The 19556-nt window shown below is 49.3% G+C and overlaps 1 protein-coding gene across 9 annotated transcripts in view; it reads right to left on the bottom strand.

Moving 5' to 3' along the window:
• Window positions 1-2901: 2901 nt before the first annotated feature.
• Window positions 2902-19556, bottom strand: part of WNT5B (Wnt family member 5B) — a 47173-nt gene continuing 30518 nt past the window's right edge. For 2 of the 9 annotated variants that reach the window (XM_029955620.1, XM_029955621.1), the window contains exons 2-5: window positions 17108-17262; window positions 15676-15923; window positions 9423-9715; window positions 2902-4334 (exon numbers count right to left, since the gene is read on the bottom strand). In XM_029955620.1, the coding sequence (XP_029811480.1) occupies window positions 3876-4334; window positions 9423-9715; window positions 15676-15923; window positions 17108-17262 (1155 nt within the window). In that variant the 3' untranslated portion in view covers window positions 2902-3875. Of the gene's footprint in view, window positions 4335-9422; window positions 9716-15675; window positions 15924-16506; window positions 16550-16938; window positions 16990-17059; window positions 17263-17463; window positions 17485-18246; window positions 18318-18395; window positions 18530-19556 lie in introns of those variants that run through there. The other 7 variants (XM_029955622.1, XM_029955627.1, XM_029955628.1 and 4 more) reach the window with 7 other exon arrangements.

Below are 19556 nucleotides of genomic sequence, written 5' to 3'. Positions count from 1 at the left end.
GCAAGCATGTCTCCGTTGTCTCCATCTCCAGTGGCCCTTCTCAGTTTCCCAATCCCTTCTAGAGATAGAAAGTTTGTCATCACTAGCCTACCAGACAGCCCATATCCTTGAAGCATCTCAGCCAGAAGTGATGGTTATTTTTACTTTTTTTTTCTTTACAGCTTCCTTGCCTCAAGTGCCTTCCATCTCTCCTCCCAAATTAATGAAAAACATTCATTCCTGCGTGCATGGGGGTGTGCATGAGCACACATGCACATGCCCACACGTCCACCCACAGACACAGACACACACACACACACACACACACACACACACACACACACACACTGAAGTTCTCCCCAAAATACGTGTGACCAGTGTCAGTGGGGTCTGGCTATGCGTCAGAGCCTGCTTTAAGATGGAAATGACAATTTTCTTCCACCTTCTCTGGATCGTGTGGCTCTCTGCCCAAGAAATGATTTCTTTTTTGATAAGCTTCTGCAGCTGTGAAATCTGTATCTTGTGTAGCAATCTCAACCACAGATGTCTTGCTAGCTCCTAGAACTCCAGTGGATGGCAAAGCTTAAGGCAGTGAGCAGGGCAGAATTTCAGAAGCAATAACCAACTTGGGGTTTTAATACAAGTAGCAAGTTTTGTTTCTGACCTCAAAGGATAGAGAGCAGATGACCACTAACTGAGTTCTCCAAATTAGGATTTCAAATCCAAGTTCTTGAGAGACATTCATCAGGACACTTTATGAATGGAGGCCCACCCTCATTTTAACCCTGGTTGTGACTGCCTTCCTACTCTCCTCTCTACTTTTAAGTGGAAGCAGTTAGACATACCATGATCCTAATTTTATCTTGAACACAAGGTGAATACATGCAGACAAACAGGCAAGCAAATATGACCGTACTATATTTGTAATAGAACTGTATGCTTCCCTCGACCAGTCCTAGGCAGAAGAGGGAGGCAGAACATCCCAGGGCAAATCAGTTCTGCTCTGTGCTAGAATGCTCTTTTCCCTCTCAATAAAAAGGATTCCTGAGATGGTTAGGACTGCTTGGTCCAGACATTACATCCAATGCAGTGCTCTTTCAGTTAGACTCTAGGTTAACAATAATTTCAGGTACTAGGAAATAACCCTGCACAGGGTTGCTGAGAGGACCTGGACACCTGTCTCCCTGTGGATGTTAGGCTCCCTTTTACTAACCATAGGTCCAGTGTAGTGTAGTGTCTAGACCACCAGCAGAGGATCCCTTCGGGGTCTTGTTACAGGTTCAGACAATTGTCCTGGCTTCATTCCAGACCAACTGAATAAAAATCTCTGATGCTGGAGGCCCAGGACTCTGCATTTTTACAGCACACTAGACTTTGGGACCTACTCCAGATTTGGAGGTCCTGATCTGGAAACCCAGGAGCCGGAGATCTGAGCACCATCTTCTGTTCCTGCTCTAACATTGTGTGGTTCTGAGCAGAATGTCATTTTCTTAGGTTGGTACTTTCCAGCCACATTCCTACAGCATTACTGGTCACATCACAGACAACTGCCAGTCCACCAAGATTTAGCAAGCATGTAACTATAACTTCATCCCAATCTATTTTGAAGGTTAAATCTTCCCTAACCTTGGTTGTCAACGGCTGCAACAATCCCACTGATATTGGAACATATGACTTGCTTTCTAAAGAAAACATTTAAATGTTTACTCACTCCCCTTGCCATGACTCTGCAGGAAGATCTCAACATAACAGGGATGATTCATCTCCTTATCATGAATGTGAAAGTCACTTTTTGTGGACTACTCAAATAATTTCCTTACATTTCTTAAGATGAACTGGATTTCAGCCCTTAAATACTTTGAGCACCTGACATAAGGGAACTCTCCAGGAGTTACAACAATGATGTAGGAAATAATGTCAGCCAGTGTTTCAGACCCCTGATTATCATGGCTGCTCTGTGTGACATTAGTTTGGCTAAATGCCAACTAATGAAGACAAGGATATAGTTTTGATCCTCTATAGGTCAGCTGAGTTCAATTACTTTCTTTAATGGACTACTCATCTCGAAAATGTTAACCAAAGGAATCAGAGTAACAGTGTGAGGAGCAGTTACGAGTAAAATAACCTTAGGGCTGGTGTTCTTTGATGTTGAGTCTGAAGGTTCTTTAGGCACTAAAGATACAAGTAGTATACATGGCCATGAATACCCTCAGACAGACTCTCTTTTACACTGTTTTGCAACATAATTTGTTCATTATAGTCCAAGTTAACTCCTTAATTCCATTATTTCCCCAGATGCAAACTTTTCTAGAATAAAACTGGAGTCTTTATGTGATTACTTACTGGGTCACCTGCAGACTAATCATTCCGATGCACCTGGATCAACATGTCTCCCCTTAATTACCTCCTCCCGTTCTAGAATACATCATCTCCCTTTGTGGATCATCCCTGAACTCTGTCTCTCTCTCCTGGCTCCACATCCTGGAGTCCAAGACAGGAGATCGCAACACAGAGAAAGCTGCAGAGCGTCCCCATCACCTGTGCTTTACCCAGGGCCCAGTGAACAGGCCAGGGATAACTGGGCGGGCTATAAAATGGAAGAATGAAGGTAGACATGAGGTTTAAACTGAAATCTCTGGATTCTTTTGTTCATAACAGTAGTATTTTTTCATAATAGTAAGAGCTATCATTTACAAGTATTTAACTTTGGGGTAGCCCTTGGGGAGAGTGCTTAAATACATAACCTTACTTAATTTTCATACTTTTCTGTCTCCAACCACCAAGCTAGAGCTCTAAGATGTTTTCATGTCCTTACCCTCTTCCATACGTGCATCGTGAAGCAGGGTTCTAAGGACCGGATCAAACATAAAAGGAGACTCATGAAACATAAGCACATATCCAAATAAGGAAAGGGAGAGAAACTCCAGTGAAGGGTATTTAATATCAGAGAGAAACTGTACATCTGGGACAGAGATGAAAAGACGGTGCCGGGCCAGCTCAGCTTGAACTGGCTGCACATCCTGTCATTGGTGGGGCCTCCGTGATGGAGGAAGTGACAGCAGCACCCCGGCTGCCCCTCCCTGCGGGAGCACAGTGCAACGTTCGCTTGGTCCAGTTACACTCCTGGCTTTCTGCAGCTCAGGAACAAATACTCTGTTCACATCTTTCCTGACAAGTCAGGCCAAGGGACCCCCTTTCCCCTTGGCGCAGGGAATGGGTGGCAGGAGCCAGTGAACTGTGAAGGGAGAATAATTCTTGCTGGGAAGACAAGCCGGGGAATCTGGGGAGGTGCGGGTCTACTTTGTGGTCAGTGGTCAGAGATGACATGGGGTCTGTCCTCGCTCCTATAACTGCGGATTCTGCAAGGGTACACAGAAATGAAAGGGTGAGCAAGCCCTGGGCCTCTTATGGAAACAATCAGTTTTCTGGACAAGAACCCGAGGACGTGATGGTTTGCGCTGAGTTCTGCCACCATGGACAGGGACTCCTGGCTAACGACGGAGGTTACGGGAGAGGGGGGGAATGGGGGCATCCACCCGGCGAAGGCTCCAGTCTTCCAGACAAAAGCATCTTCTCCATCTAACCACCATGAGTCTCCTCGAGGCCATGGTGGCCCAACAGTGAATATCCTCAAGTCCCTACCCACTGTGAATCCCCACCAGGGGGAGGGGGAGAAGCCCCTTCCCCCACCCATCCGGAGTAGAGAACCAGCACAGTCCATCCTCAAAGGTCTCCAGCGTCTCTTAAATAAGCTTTTCCTTTCCATTTTCTTCCTTTAATTATTTATCATCCATCCATTTATTTATACAAATATAAAATAGATTTATATAGATTTCTATAATATAAACTTTGTGAGGCAGAGCAGAGGCGAGGCCAGAGGAGCAGGCCCTCGCTGGCTATTTGCACACGTACTGGTCGACGATCTCAGTGCACTTCCGGCACCTGACAAAGCAGCACCAGTGGAACTTGCAGTGGCAGCGCTCCACCTGGACGCTCTTGAACTGGTCGTAGCCACGGCCACAGCACATGAGCTCACAGCCGTCCATGCCCTCCGAGGTCTTGTTGCAGAGGCGGCCTTGAGTGCCCAGGGAGCCCGTGGTCTCGTTGCGCAGACAGTAGTCAGGGCTGGGGTCCACATAGACCAGGTCCTCCGGCGTGGGCTGGTTGAAGCGGCTGTTGACCAGCTCCAGCTTGCCTTTGCGGGTGATGCGCATGGCGGCCGCGCTGTCGTACTTCTCCTTCAGCTGGTCCCCCACCTTGCGGAACTCGGCCAGCTGCAGCCAGCACGTCTTAAGGCTGCAGGACCCCGAGACACCGTGGCATTTGCAGGCCACATCTGCCATCTTGTACACAGCCTGAGGGGAGGAGAAAGAAGGCAGTGAGAAGGGGCATCTTGCTGGGAGATGTCAAGAGGGTGGCTGGGGGAACCATGGGCAAATACCGAAGATGGCTAATGGTTGGTGAGCTGGGTAGTAGCTTTTCAAATGTATAGAAAGGTCTTTCCAGGATCCTCGGTCACCCAGATCGGAAGCAGATAAAAGGAGCATCACACTGAAAAACACTGGGGAGTCAGTGTCTGTGTCTGTTCAGCTATAAGGATGGCATTTGGTGCACTTGCCCTTTCTACTTTGTTCATATCTTTGGTGTGTGTGTGTGTTGAGAGAGAGAAAGGGGTGAAAAGTGAAGGAGAGGCAGAGAGAGTTGGGACGGAGAGAGAGAAAAGCAGAGCTCACCCAAAGGGGGGCTCGAGCTCACAAGCCCTGAGATCATGACCTGAGCCAAAGTCAGATGCTTAACCCACCCAAGCCACCTAGGTGCTCCCTGTGTCCATTTCTTATTCCTTGAAACTTGTTATGATCAATGTGTCATCAGGAAAAAAAAGATATTTCTTCTATCTTGACCAAAGTCTCAAACAAATACAAACCAGCAAACAAGTGTCCAGTCTTGGCATGACACGGAGTACAATCGGAGAAAAAAAAAATCCAGTCATATTCCCAGCCTGTCACAGAAACTGCTGGCGTGGCCCTGGTTAGCGAAAAGCTCTCTGTGACTCTGCAAATCCCCTAAGAACCAAACAGTCCCTTTTTCTGCGTTAACATTTGGTCCTCAACTCCGCAGTCCCAGGGGCCTTGCCACACACTACCTGGTATTTGTGAACAAGCCCGTTTTCTTGCACTGCAGCCCCTGCACACACCCCCTGGAGGGGCTGCAGGTGGAGGCAGAGAGGCAAGAGCAGGTCGGTGGGCCCACCAATAGGGGTAATTTATGTGAAAACAAATCCACCCCGATGCCACTGGACCACAATAATGTGGAGTGGATTTGAACTTGGGTTATCCCAAATCAAAATTTTCGAAGCAAGAGTAGACCAAAAAGCTGCTAACAAAGTGCTTTTCAATAAAGCACACTGATGCGTTGTGTCCAATAGCCCTGGAGGTAGGCCTGGGTGTACAGATGGCAAGATAAAAATGCAAGCTCGCTACAAAACAGTTTCTTATGCCACAGCTATTGTCACGGACTGAGTGGGTCTCATTTTTCAAGGGTTTCTCTCGGATTTCTTTTCAAGAGTCCCCAGATTCTGTCTTTATTCAGCACTGCGCGGAGACCACTGCAGGTGCAAGAAATAGCTTAAGCATCATCAGCTCATCTTACCATTGTCAAAACTCTTCCTGATTTTTTTTTTCTGCTGTAGAATTATCCCTACTATTTTGTGGTGGACGAACTGAAGCTCTAGAGAGGCTCAATAGTCTGGTCAGGGCCACCCAGAAGGGAGTCGGGATGACTAGCACTTCTGCACTCCAATCTTGGGGCTTAAAAACGGCTTAGGGTGGAGCAGGAAGGAGCCTCCCCTCCAAGGTTAAAGGACCAGCACTTGGCTGGCAGCTCCAGGCCCAGGGCATAAAGGAACCAACACCCCATTCCAACAGGCACTTCAAAGACAGGGTCGGCAATTACCCTCTTCTGGCACAAATCCCCAAGTCTGAGCTGGGGCCTGACATTCCTCTGGAAATGGTCCTTGGTTTGGAGAGGGAAGTCAGGCATCTGGTGCTGCTGGAAGGAGGCAACATTAAGGGCCTAAAACTGTGTACCCTGTCCCTAAGTGACCAGCAGAACAGGATAAGCATCTCTACTGGGAGCAAACACTTAGGGAGATTTGGGGAAGGAGAGCCAGAGAAGACTCCACAGAGTAAGAACAGAAGCTTTCATAAAACAAATCCAAGAAGAAGAATGTCACTGATCTTTGCTATTCAGACATTCATTCCACCCTTCGTCTATGAAGAAAGACATTAATATTTGTATTTTTAATAGTTTACTATTGAAAATACATATAAACTCCTCTTACAGGAAAAGGGGGGGAAATCCCAATGTTTGGCCTTTCCTGCTAACTGAAAAAGTTTTAAAATATTTTCTTGGTTCTACATCTTGCCCCCTGGCAAAGCCCCAAGTCCCACTTCTGCACTATCTAATGGTGTGACTGAGCTTGGTAACTGATAGGAATGTCACAAGGATTAGGCAGCTTTTATCTGGAAAATGCTTAAGCCCTTGAGTGACAAGGCAGTATCAACCCACCATTCTTGACATCAATGTCTAAAATGGGGTTACTAGAGACTCTAAAAGGCCAAGAGAAATTTCTTGCAAAGTATGCCCAAGATTTACTCTGTAGATCCTAGATATTCTATTTTTAAAAATTGGTTGGGGCTCCTGGCTGGCTCAGTCGGTGGAGAGTGCAACTCTTGATCTTGGGGTTGTTGTGAGTTTGAGCCTATGTTAGGTGTAGACATGACTTAAAAGTAAAATCTTTACTTTGTCGTAGAATACTAGTACAGGGAATTTTCGATCCCTGCTGCATTTTAGTCTTTCCTAAGGACTTTTTGTGTAGGTGTGAGGAGGTGGGAGGTGAATACCTTTGGCTTCAGATGGTGATTGATGGCAGAGGCCTGTTCCTCAGAAAGAGGAGAAAAAATAGGGACAGGAATTCCCAACCTGGAGCAGACAGAAGCAAAGGGAGAGATAAAGGCTGTAGAAGAGGTGTGGAGACTGGAGGAAGGGGGCCCAAAGGCAGCGAGACAGACAGAGGAAGACAGGGTAGGTGTGGAAGTGAGAAACAAGGCAGATGGAAGGAAGGTTTGCCAAGATAAGAGCCAGAACAAACAAACAAACAATTAAGGGCAATAAAATGAGGAGCCAGCAGAAGTGGGGTCAAGACTGTGACTAAAATGGAGCCCAGATTAGGATGAATGCCTAGTCACCTCAGCATCTGCCACAACACCCCAAGGATAGCTCAGAGCAGAGACAGGAAACAGCCTTCCATGAATTTGACCTCTTCCTAGGAGGCAATGCGAGAGCTTCGCTCTGCACATTTGCACGTGCCCACTCGTGTGAAGCACAGTGAGTGTTGTTTCAAAGAGCTATAGATGGAATCCTGTCCTCAGGAATCCACAGCCAGTGGGATGAGGCAGAGTAAGGAATACCTCAAGAAACGTAGTAAATGCTCTACTGTGGTTCAGAGGCAGAGAGACTGCTAATTATGGGGGGTGGGGAAGATTTTAAGGAGTAGGTGCTGTTTGACCTGGGATCTTGAAAAATGGATAGAGGGGTGCCTGGGTGGCTCAGTCAGCTAAGTGTCTGACTTCGGCTCGGGTCATGATCTCACAGTTTGTGGGTTCAAGCCCCGAGTCGGGCTCTGTGCTGACAGCTCAGAGCCTGGAGCCTGTCTTCAGATTCTGTGTCTCCCTGTCTTTCTGCTCCTCCCCTGCTCATGCCCTCTCTCTCTCTCTCTCTCTCTCAAAAATAAATAAAACATTAAAAAAATTTAAAAAAAAAGAAAAATGGATAGAATTTGGGCATTCAGGAGATAACGTGAAGACCTTAACCTTTTTTTTTTAACCAATCTCTCATGGTAGATACCCAAAGACTAGCAAGCAGACTGCAAAACAGAGACAAAGTCCTGGGGGACGGGGGAGGAGGAGGCCCCAGAGACACCCTCAAAATGGAAGGTCATCTAAGACAGGGCTGCTCTCTCTGCCCTGGTCGGTACCGGAGCAACAACCAGAATTCCTAACATCACCACAGATTAATACCATCCCACATACCCAGATCCAGTCTCTGGATTTAAGCTTTGTAAGAAAGACAGTGGCCAAATAACCAATTCTAATTTCAACTGGACCTCACACTACTGATGATACTAAGTTTACACAAGTGTACCATGTTCTACCAAGCCAACATCACAGATTCCAATTCATATAAAAGACATTTCAATTCCATTTATTTGATATGTGCTCCTATGAAATGAGTTGATTTTTTAAACTGATAAGCTTTTAAAGAAACATATCCATATCCTATTGCTGAATCACCAATGAACCAACATTAAATTTCTCATTTCATTTCTTCTCAAGAAACTGCTGGCCCCATTGTTTAATGAGTTCACCTCTGGTCTCACTGCCGCACCTTCCCAGCTGGCTTGTCTCAGACCTGAGTGTGGACGGCGCTCCCAGAATGAAGTCTGTTTGGTTTCCTGAGAGGTCTGCGGTCCCCTGGCCCTGAGCCTGGAGGGACTCCCACCACCTAGTGCTCAGACCTCTAACCTCGCTAGGAGCCCTGGATGCACATCCACACTCCCCTGCACACGGGAGGTCCAAACCAGCAGATGGCGAGCCTTCTGGTTTCCGCGGCAGAGACAGACTATGTTGGGAGCAGCAAAGGGAAGGGGAGGCAGAGCCTGTGAGGTCTTCATGAGCCAGGGCCAGGCAGAGAAGGCCCGTGCTCTCCAGCACACCACAAAAGAAAGCTAGAGCTGTCGCCCAGCTACGCTCTGCACGTGCAAAACACCACACTCACCTCCAAGACCACATTTCAGTTTCCACTGAAATGGAGGCTCACCCAACAGTCATGTCTCACATCAGACTGATGAGACGGCCTTGAGAAGGTGGTTATCTGTCCCGCTTCCACTCATGCACGGCACCCTCGGCACAGGCATTGTGTGATATTAGCACTCGCATGTGCTTTTGGATCGGGCTCCTGGGTACGCATGCAGCAGCTCTTAAAAGTCAGCTCTGCTTTTACCTGAGCCTCCAACAAATCATAAACCCTTGGCTAGGTCTAATGGCCTAACCTTCCCACCACCCTGCCTGCTCGTGTTACAAAGGAAGGGCAGTCAAGACAAGAACTCTTGTGCCTGGAATCCTGATGACAAGGCGCCTCCTAAGTCCCACGGGGACAGATGCTCTTTGAAAAATAAACAAGGTTTATAAAAACTACAAAGGCATGTGCCCGTTGGGAAACAGAGTGTTGTGAAATGGTCACTAATGCAGGTTCAGCCACGGTAGGTAAAAGTCCCCATGGTCAGACCTACCCCCTTCTTCACAGCCAGGCCCCTGCTCCGGGCTCGGCCCAGGAACAGCCAGGGACCCCAGGGTGTGTGTGGAGGAGGGAGTGCACCAGCTTACCCTCCGACCCGCCTCGTTGTTCTGCAGGTTCATGAGCACTCGGCCCTGCTCCTCCGACCCCTTGGCAAAGTTCTTCTCCCGCTCGCGGGCATCCACGAACTCCTTAGCAAAGCGGTAGCCATACTCCACATTGTCCCCGCAGCCACCCCACAGCCAGTCTCGGGGAAGGTCCTTGGGCCGCGCGGTCCGGCTGCAGCCGCATGTGGAGAGCTCACCTTCGCGGCAAGCCCGGCTGATGGCGTTCACCACGCCCGCCGCGCTCACTGCATAGGTGAAGGCCGTCTCCCGGCTCCCTGCAAGAGAAGGCAGGAGAGGTGGTGAAGGATGCCAGCTCTCTGCGGCGGCCCCTCCCTGCCCTCCATCTCTCCTGGACCCAACCCTATCTGGGCTATAGTGCTCCCAGGGGAAACAATGTCAGAAGCACCTTTCACTTCCCATGCTGGGACCATTTCTAATGGTCAGAAACATCTCTTGATAATGAGCATAGATTGGCCTCCTCTGCCCTGTGACCACATACAGTAGAATGAATCCCTCCAGCCTTGGCCCACACTAATATCCCTTCCAGGGAAGGGGACATGGCCAGCAGATTCCTAGGAGGCAGACCTAAGTGGAGGGGAGAGTGGGCATTAAGGAGTTTGTTTATAGAATGTGTGGGTTGGGGCGCCTGGGTGGCTCAATCGGTTAAGCCTCCGACTTCGGCTCAGGTCATGATCTCACGGTCGTGGGTTTGAGCCCTGCATTGGGCTCTGTGCTGACAGCTCAGAGCCTGGAGCCTGCTTCCGTTCTGTGTCTCCTTTTCTCTCTGCCCCTCCCCCTCCCATGCTCTGTCTCTCTCTGTATCAAAAATAAATAAAACATTAAAAAAAATTAGAATGTGTGGGTTGAAGAGGATGAGACACAGTAGAAACCACGGAACCAATAATAAGACTCTGTATCCCAGCAAAAACCTCTTCCTCACAGGTGCCAAGTTCTTATCACTTGAAGGGCCATGCATCTGTCTTTGTTATTGCTGCCACTAACTAGCTAGATAGTGGCAGAGACCAGGAGTAGAAGTGAACCCGAATTACAATGTCCAGGATCATCCAAGCTGTTTCCCTCTGTCTTCAATGGGGTCCACACTGCCTCCCAACTCATGAGCACTGGCAAACCACATCCATAGGACCCTCAGCATGGTCTCTCCAAATATCCAGCTCACTCCCAGTAGAAAATTTGAACTGTATTCCTCTACATTGTTGTAGTGAACCACTTAAAAACTCATATGATGTAGGAGCGCCTGGGTGGCTCAGTCGGTTGAGCTTCCGACTTGATTTCGGCTCAGGTCATGTTCCTAGGGTCATGGGACCAAGCCCCACATCAGGCTCAGCATGGGCTTTGCACTGAGTGTGGGCCTGCTTGGGATTTGCTCTCTCTCCTTCTCTCTCTGCCCCTCCCTCGCTTCCAAGTACCCCACACCCCCAAAATAAATAACCTTTAAAAAAGATCTTACTGAAATTTTTTTAAAAAATCACAAAAAACTCCTGTTATATTCCACTTCAATAAAAATGTTTCTAAAAAAAAATAATGCTCAGCCACTAGGGAAATGCGAGTCAAAATCACAGTGAGATACCACTGCACACTCCCAAGGATGGCTATAATAAAAAAAGCAATAGTAGGGTGCCTGGCTGGCACAGTGAGTACAGCATGTGGCTCCTGATCTCGGAGGTGTAAGTTCAAGTCCCACAATGGTTTAGAGATGACTTAAAAAAAAATAAAAGCATAAAAAAAGGCACCGGTAACAAATTGGTGAGGACACAAAGAAGCTGGAATGCTCGTGTCCTCCTAGTGGGAACCTGACACTTGGGACAACAGTCTGGCAACTCCTCAAAAGGTTAAACACAGAATTACCATATGACCTAGCAATTTCACTCTTTTTTTTTTAATTTTTAACGTTTATTTATTTTTGACAGGCAGAGATAGAACGAGAGTGGGGAGGGGCAGAGACAGAGGGAGACACAGAATCTGAAGCAGGCTCCAGGTTCTGAGCTGTCAGCACAGAACCCGACGCGGGGCTTGAACTCATGGACAGTGAGATCATGACTTGAGCTGAAGACAGATGCTTAACTGACTGAGCCACCCAGGCGCCCCCTAGCAATTCCACTCCTAAGATATATCCAGGATAAATAAAACATACTCACAAAAACTTATACATGCATGCTCACTGAGGCGTTATTCCTCATAGCCAAAGTATGGAAAGAGCTCATACTGTCCATCAGCGGATGAATAGGTAAACTAAAGGTGGCATCATCCATGCAGTGGAATATTATTCAGTCAAAGAAAGTCATCGAGTGCTGGGACAAGCTACCACGTGGATGAACCTTGAATCATTACACAAAGTGAATCACTTAACATTTAAAAAATGTTTTAAAATCTATTTATTTTTGAGAGAGAGAGAGAGAGAGACAGAACATGAGCAAGAAAGGGGCAGAGAGAGAGGGAGACACAGAACTCAAAGTAGGCTCCAGGCTCTGAGCTACCAACACAGAGCCGATGTGGCCCAGGCATCTTGAATCACTTAACATTTAAAAAAATTTTATTTTTCAGTAATCTCTGCACCCAACGTAGGGCTGGAACCCACAGCCCCGAGATCAAGAGGCACATGCTCCACCAACTGAGCCAGCCAGGTGCCCCTAGCATTTGGTACCTATACTGAACCAGATACAAAAGGCCACATAGTATAGGATCTCATTTATATGAAATGTCCATAATAAGAAAATTCATAGAGGCAGAAGATTAGTGATGGCCTAGGGTTTCAGAAGAAGGAGGCGGATGGAGAGGGATTACTAATGGGTATACAGGTTTTTCATGGGGTTACGAAAATGTTCTGGAACTAGACAGTGGCAATGGTTGTACAATCTTCTGAATATACACTGAACTGTACTCTTTAAAACGGTGAATTATATAGCATGTGAATTCTGTTTCAGTGAGGCTGTCATAATAAATACTACTCATAAAAACTCAGGAATGGAAGGGTCGCCTGGGTGGCTCAGTTGGTTAAGCGTCTTGACTCCAGCTCAGGTCACGATCTCGCGGTTCCTGAGTTCGAGCCCCACATCTGAGCCTGCTTCAGATTCTGTATCTTCCTCTCTCTCTCTCTGCTCCTCTCCTGCTCATGCTCTGTCTCTCTTTCTCTCAAAAATAAATAAACATTAAAAAAATAATTTAAAAAGCTTCAGGTATGGAAGAGAAGGAAGAGGTTCTTAGCAAGAATCTGAGATTCAATCGTGATCTCAGGGATTAAACTAGGCAGAATCTTCTGTTCTCCATTTCCTCCTCTCCTGAGTCTTGTGGTCGGAAGCAGACGTCACATAATCCTGTGTTGGCAGGTGGAGAGGGAAGCGGTCTGCATTCATCAGTAGGTCTAGAGTGGTCTCTCACTTTGCCCTACTCGATTGTCTGGGCAGGACACGGTGAAGTCTGCAACCAGCCCAGACTGGGCAAGTCAGTCTTTCTCAAGTAACCAGGGGTCAGCTTCTGGTCAGATGCGGACTAGGAGCCACGCAAGAAAACCCCAGGGGATGCAGGAAGTCACACTCATGATTCAGCCATCCAACTCGACATGAGTCAGTGCGGAACCCATGGCCAGAGACCAGGAACTTTATCTAGTCTCGGGTAGTCAGACTAGGAGAATGAGCAACCAGGATGCTAGGGTAACCAAAAGCTCGTAGGGAGGAGGGTCTAGGCCTGTCTTTGAGGGAGCCATCCCTGAGAAGTCTTGCTAACATGGAGCCTCAAGCCCCTGACTGCGCCTTCTGGGACAGGAAGGAGCCCCTGACCTGCAGTGCGGTGACGCCTCACCCACTGTGAGTCTTCCTTTCACACATTCTTCAGGGAAGCAGGCTGGGTTTTCAAGGCAACCCATCCCATCCTCCATTAATGACTCTACTCTCTAGAATGTTCTTTCTTAAACTAAGTTGAAAAATGCCTCCCTGTAACTTCCGCCTGCCAGAGATACACTGTCTAATCCTTCTCCGTTTGACAGCCCTTCAGCATTTGAAAACAACCGATAGGCCTTTCGTGTTTTTTCCAGGCTACACGTGTCTGACTTCTTCCTCGGTTTTTTGGGAAACATGCTTTTCAGAGCCGAATCACTCCTCCCAGAACTGCCCTTCAAAGTAACGTACCTGCAACTGAGCGTAAAACTGCAGCCCAGCCACTACGTGCTCCAATGGCCCTGGTCTGTCATGAGGGTTTCAGATCCTGGTCTGCCCTCAGGTAGATTAGCTGTCCTCGCAATTACTCTGCCTCTTTTGGTTGGGGGCATCACTAGGCACTGAGTGTGGGTAGCTCTACATTCGTGGGGAGCATTTGGGTCCTCTGCCAAGCCTGGTTAGTGCAGACTAGTGTGCTATTCTCAGCAAACAGGGCATGATGCAGGGCTTCCGAGTGGACAAGCACTCGGCGTGGAAACTCAACCACCGCAAGGATAAAGGCTAAGAAACCAGCAGCCATGGAGCTGCTAAAGAGACCTGGCATCTGTCCCCTAGAAGGAGGCAGCATTCCAGTACCACCCTCTCTGCCAGGAAGGCGCCCCACGTTCCCCTGACCTAGGCTGGGTGCAGTGCCGGTGGCTCCTTCCAAGCTACTCTGCTGCCCTCTGCTGGCGGACTCTTGCAGGAGTTTCAAAGAAGGCAGGACTTCTTGGAAGTCATTTGCAAGATAGCAGCCAGAAGACTCACTAGGAGACACTCTGGGCCCAAGGGGATGAATGGAAGATAGCTTCCTGGATAGCATAAGTCTGCAGAGAAGCTACAAAAAGAAAAGAAAGGAAAGAAGGCAAGAGGAGGGTTCCATTTCTGACAGAACAGGGTACTGAGAGAATGGTAGGGTCTGTTTTCACAGGTCATTCGCCCAAGCAAATCCGCACCCAGTGGATTTGTTGACTCCTTTCTCTCCTCGAGTAAAGCTCACTTTTTGGCCTTCACTCAAACAAAATTACACATGAGAAGGATCTAGCCAATGTCAGGCACACATTAGGTCCCAAAGAAACAGGAGTTCCCTTACAGTGATTGGTGGCCGCCTCTCTCTACACCTGGGAGTCCTACTTTCCTCTCGCAGAACCCAGAGCAGGCGGTGCTGCTAAGACTTTACCAAATACCAAGTGTATTTGAGAAGAATCAATAAATTACAAACAATTCCCACTTAACCTAAGTCCATTCTTTTTTAGGACGGTTGCTAGATAAGACTGTGGCAGGAACACATGAGCATTCCTTGTGTGGACCCTGAGTGAATACTGAAGGAAGGAAGAGAACAGAAAGGTTCAGAGCACACTTTCCCCTGGTCCTCACTTGTGACTATGGGGGGTGCGGTTAGGGGAAGAGGTCAGGAGGGAGGGACCTTCCAAACACCCTGCTTGCTGCTAAAAGCATTCTTTGAGGAAAACTCAGCCTCAGGTAATTCCTTGGAGGAGAAACTTTTTTGGGAGAATGGCAGACAGGAGAATACAGTGCTCTAACACCTTCCTTTTATGGCCCTGGTGATCAGACCCAGTAGAATAGGGCCGGATTTCTCAATTTCTTGCCAGGGAGGGGAGGATTGCATTTCAAAAGGACCCAAAACAATTAGACCCCAGATCACACCTCCCTCCAAGCAATAGGGCAGCCAGAGAGTCCGAGTGGGAGAGGGGAAGGGAAAGGAATCCAGGAAGAGGTGGCCTCTCCTCTTTCTTCTGGGTTGGTCCCCTTCCCCCACTTTCACACACATCCCCTTTGGAATGAAAAAGCGAGGACTGGATCTGGGTCAGGTTAAGACAGCTATCAGCAATTTGGCTCAAAGTTTCTATCTCTCTTAGGGTCCAAGTGGAACAGGCAAAAGCCATAGAGACTTTTTTTGGTTTTCTACCCAATGCTGCCCAGGGGAGCAGGACCGAGGGAGCCGCCCTGTGCTGGGGCAAAGGGCAGTGGTGGCAGGCAGGCTTGCTAATCCACTCTAACTCAACTCGGCTGTCCTGCCACCTTCCTGGAGTGGGCACATGCTGGCTGCCCCAAACAGGGCGAGGCCAGCAGCAGGGCGCTGGCTGAGCACTGAGCCGTGCGGCCCACACATCATCTGAGACTCCGCTTCCTGAGTGTTTCCTTCTCCTTGCACATGGCTTTCAAGCCCTGAGGGAGCTGGACACTCATGAGGCCTCTCCGTGCCAGTCCCGAAAGGGCGTCCTTGCACCCAGGCCGGGGGAGCCCAGGTCCTTGAGCCAAGCAGCGTGTTGGCGGCCTCTTACCTATCTGCATGACTCGCCCGAAGACAGACGTGTTGTCCACGATGCTGCAGTTCCACCTCCTCTGCCGGAACTGGTACTGGCACTCCTTGATGCCCGTCTTGGCCCCCTCCCCTATGTAGGCCATGTGCTCTTGGTACAGTTGGCACAGCTTCCTCTGGCCGGGGGAGAGCCCGGGAAGCTGGCTGCACACGGGCTGGGCACCGATGATAAACATCTCGGGTCTCTGCACTGGGTTCATAGCTAATGACCTAGAGTGGGGAGCCAGAAAGGGGGGAGAAAGGTCAAGGAGTGAGCATGCGCCGTGCGCAACATTAAGTCATTCATTCAACACATTTATCAACTGCTTTCTTTCTGTGTACAAGGCCTTGTACTAAGGGCTTGGAAAAGGAAAACTGGTAAAACAGAATGCCTGCTTTCAAAGGGCGTTGTAGGAAAACTAAGGCACGACCACCGGTGATGTGTGAGATGTCAAAGGCGGACTTGAACTTCTACATCCACAGTGAGCAGATAGAGAAAGAGCTCTTACAGCTGGAGAGAAGCTTTTACAAGGCGATGGTGTGAAACCGGGTCTTAAGAGGGGGGAGGTAGCCAGAGAAGGTGACAGAGAGGGCAGAAGACAGAAACGGCCAAACCTCAACAAGAGAGCACATGATTTGTTTGAGGGGAAGGAGTAATTCATTCACTTTAGCCCAAGTGCAGGGTATGTGATGGAAAGTAAGAAATTCCTTGAAATAGAACTCCCCTTATGCCTTGAAAACAGAAGCCAATTTTCATACATCACAACATAGTCTAAATGTTTTCGCTTCCAGATCCCACCCACAAATCCCTTACCCGACTCTCTATTAGTCCATGGGTTCTCTCTTCGGCTCATCCTCTACCAGAGACAGTAAAGTGTTCAGTTAAATTTGCCATCAGAATAAAAATGTAAGCAGGGCACAGACCATGCAAAATGGGGGGTGGGGGGTGCTGCCATTTCCATGTTGACTTGGTAATGACGTTAGTCTTAAAAACACAAAAGAAAGCCACACATGGTCCGGCATCTCTCTCAATTTCTAATCTGGCATCAGACTTCCAAAATAGGAATTCTATTCTCCTTGCCCCACCAGAAAAAAAAAAATCAATATCCTTATTGATCCAGGAGTAACACAAGAGCTATTTCTAACAACTCATGGGGAGGGAGGAAGGCCCAGGAAAAGGGGAATGCAGACAGGATCAGAGGGAAAAACCAAACGAACAAATCCTTTATTCTCGGTGAATCTTTACCTCTGGGGATGTGTGAAAGAAAAAGCTGTCCTAGTTTTCCTGGGATAAAAGCAGTCCTTAGGATTCCTATGTATAAAGGAATGATCACAACACACGCTGACCCTTCTCCATGTTTAATTACCAAAGGAGGCGTAGGTTGCAGAGAAGGACTTCAGCCCCTCTCACTCACCACCAGGAGCTGGCTTCGGCCGGAAGCTGAGCCCAGCTGGACAGCAGTGCAGCAGCGGCGAGCAGCAGCAGACTGGGCATGGTTGGCCTCGGCCTCGGCCCTCCCCAGTGCCCTGGGAAGACCCCGGGGGCAGTCAGCTTCCAAGATGGGGCTCCCTGGAGAAAGCAGAATAGAGAGAGAATCAGTGTGGAAATGGAGCAGATGAGGCAGGACCAGGGTCAAGGAGGAGGGAAGCCCAAAGGATGAGCTCTGGGGTGGGTCTGAGGTCAGTTCTGCTCTCCACCACCAAGCCAAAGAAATTCAGTCTCTTTCCAACCTCCATCTCTTACTGCGACTCTGCTCACCACGTCTCTTACCCCAAATGGTGGGAACCCTACGCAGGACCTAATTGCAAAGGAAACAATGGGCTGAGAAACTAGGAAAGAGAAATGAAAATGAGTCATTCCAAGAATAGTACCCTGTGCACCATGAAGGAGCGTGCTTTGGCTGCTGCAGCGGGCACCTGCCCTTCCACAGCAGCCAGAGAAACCAGGGCACCCTTCGCCTCCTCGCTCTATGCCTCGCTGCAGCCAGGGGCTCTCTGTGGCCTTAGAACAATTGGTGAGTTGCATTTACCTAGGGCCAAATAGGCGTCTTCCCTCCCAATCTGTACTCTCCTCACTCCAAGAAAGTTTCCACATCCCAGCACTCCCACATTCCCATTACCAGGAATGCAGCCGACAGAAGGGCGAGGATTTTGCACTTTCTTAAGGCAACTTCTCAGAAATGCAAAAGCCACAGCCGTGCGGCCCTAAAACTCCTGCGGATGAGGCGGTGTCTCCCTAGGTGGCCTCCTTCTCCTCCTGTGCGCTGTGGCCCTGGAAGGGCAGCCAGGAGCACAGAGAGCACAGTGGGGCACGGCCAGCTTTGGGCTGCAATCTTTGCCTCAAACGCCTGTGCCCAGGATGCATCTTCCAGAAGCAATGACCCCTTTCTTGTAGCTCAAGAGCTTCCCACATCTTTGCCTACGTTTTTGTAACTAACGCCTGTGCCTGTAGCCGAGAAAGAACACCTTCCCTGTAGCCCTTGGAAACATCACGAAAAATCCTTGTTTCTGGATCCTGGAGCAAGTCTATGAAAACACGCCCCCTCCCACTCACCCCCCCACCGCGTTTCTCCCTTGGCTTCCATCCAGGGCGTGACCCCACATCTCCAGTGAGTCTTCTTCCCTGGACCCCTTAACACCTCCAGCTCCACACGCGCAAACAGACGCTGGCGCGCGCTCCACGCCGCCCCCGCCTCCGCTCACCGCACTGCTCCCGCAGCCCTGGGTCCCCAGGCTCTCCGGGAGGGGGCGGCAGGTGCCTCGGGTCATCAGCCTAGGAGATATTTTTGTCCTGGGGCCACCAAGAGAGGAAGGTGGCCTGAGCAAAATCCGGGGAAGCTGGGCCACAGCCTGGTCCCCACCCCCTTTTGGTTTTCCTTCTGGAGATCTCTACTGGGGCGGGAGCACCAACGGGCAGGTGTGTGGGGCCGGCAGGGGGCAGATCAAAGAAGAAACTTGCTCCTTCCCCTTTGTCATGCAGAGCCAGCTCGGAAATGATCCAGCCTCTAGCCCGGCCGACTAACAGCTCCCCACACCCTACTTTCCTAACAGACCTCTCCTCCTCCAAAGGATGCCCTCTCCCCCTCCCCCCTCAACCCCCTATAAATCCTCCCCCTCCCTCAGGGCAGGAGGTCTGTGAATGCACCGACTGGAACCGAGAGAGATGGAGCAGAGATAGCGCCGGCACCAGAAGCTAATGGCTTTATGGAGGGGAGGGAACCAGGTCCAGAGTGGGGAGGACCACAGAAGAGCTTCAAAGAGTTTCCTTGTGCAAACATCCTCAACTCCACCTACCAGACCTTCTTGGGGACTGGGGAGTCAGAGCCGCCCCCATTCCCTGTGGTCCTCCTCCCTCCCCCACAGCCGCCCACCCACCACCCTGCCCCTTGCAAAGCCCCTGCTCCTGCCTGCCCCGGGTATATCCTCACACGTTTCCACTGCTGGAGAGCTCAGCGGTGTCTCCCTATGGGTGACACTTCTTATCCCCAGGGACGCCCCCTCACACCAGCGTCTCTCACTTCTGTCACACCTTTTCTTCAAGCTCCTGTGAAATCTTTCTGGTTCTGCAACTCCTAGGTTCACCCGAGGCCACAGCAAAGTTGGGGGGGGGTACTGTTTCTGAGCCAAGGACAGGAGTCAGGGCCTGCTAACGGTCACTGTGGCTTTGACTCCCCAGTGACAGGCCAGCTGAGGCCACACTTCCCAAGAGCTGCCAATCCCGCCCCTCGCACACAAGCGCTGAGATAGGACTCAGACATGGACTGAAGTAGGACTCACTGCTGAAAAGTTGTTCCTACCACCCTGTGTTCCCCTGCAAACTCTCAGCTTATTAAAAAAAAAAAAAAAAAAAAAAAAAATATATAT

The sequence above is a fragment of the Suricata suricatta genome, chromosome 10 (assembly GCF_006229205.1).
Source record: "Suricata suricatta isolate VVHF042 chromosome 10, meerkat_22Aug2017_6uvM2_HiC, whole genome shotgun sequence".
NCBI lineage: Eukaryota > Metazoa > Chordata > Mammalia > Carnivora > Herpestidae > Suricata > Suricata suricatta.
The sequence above is the reverse complement of the archived record's forward strand: the minus strand, read 5'-3'. Positions and strand labels throughout refer to the sequence as shown.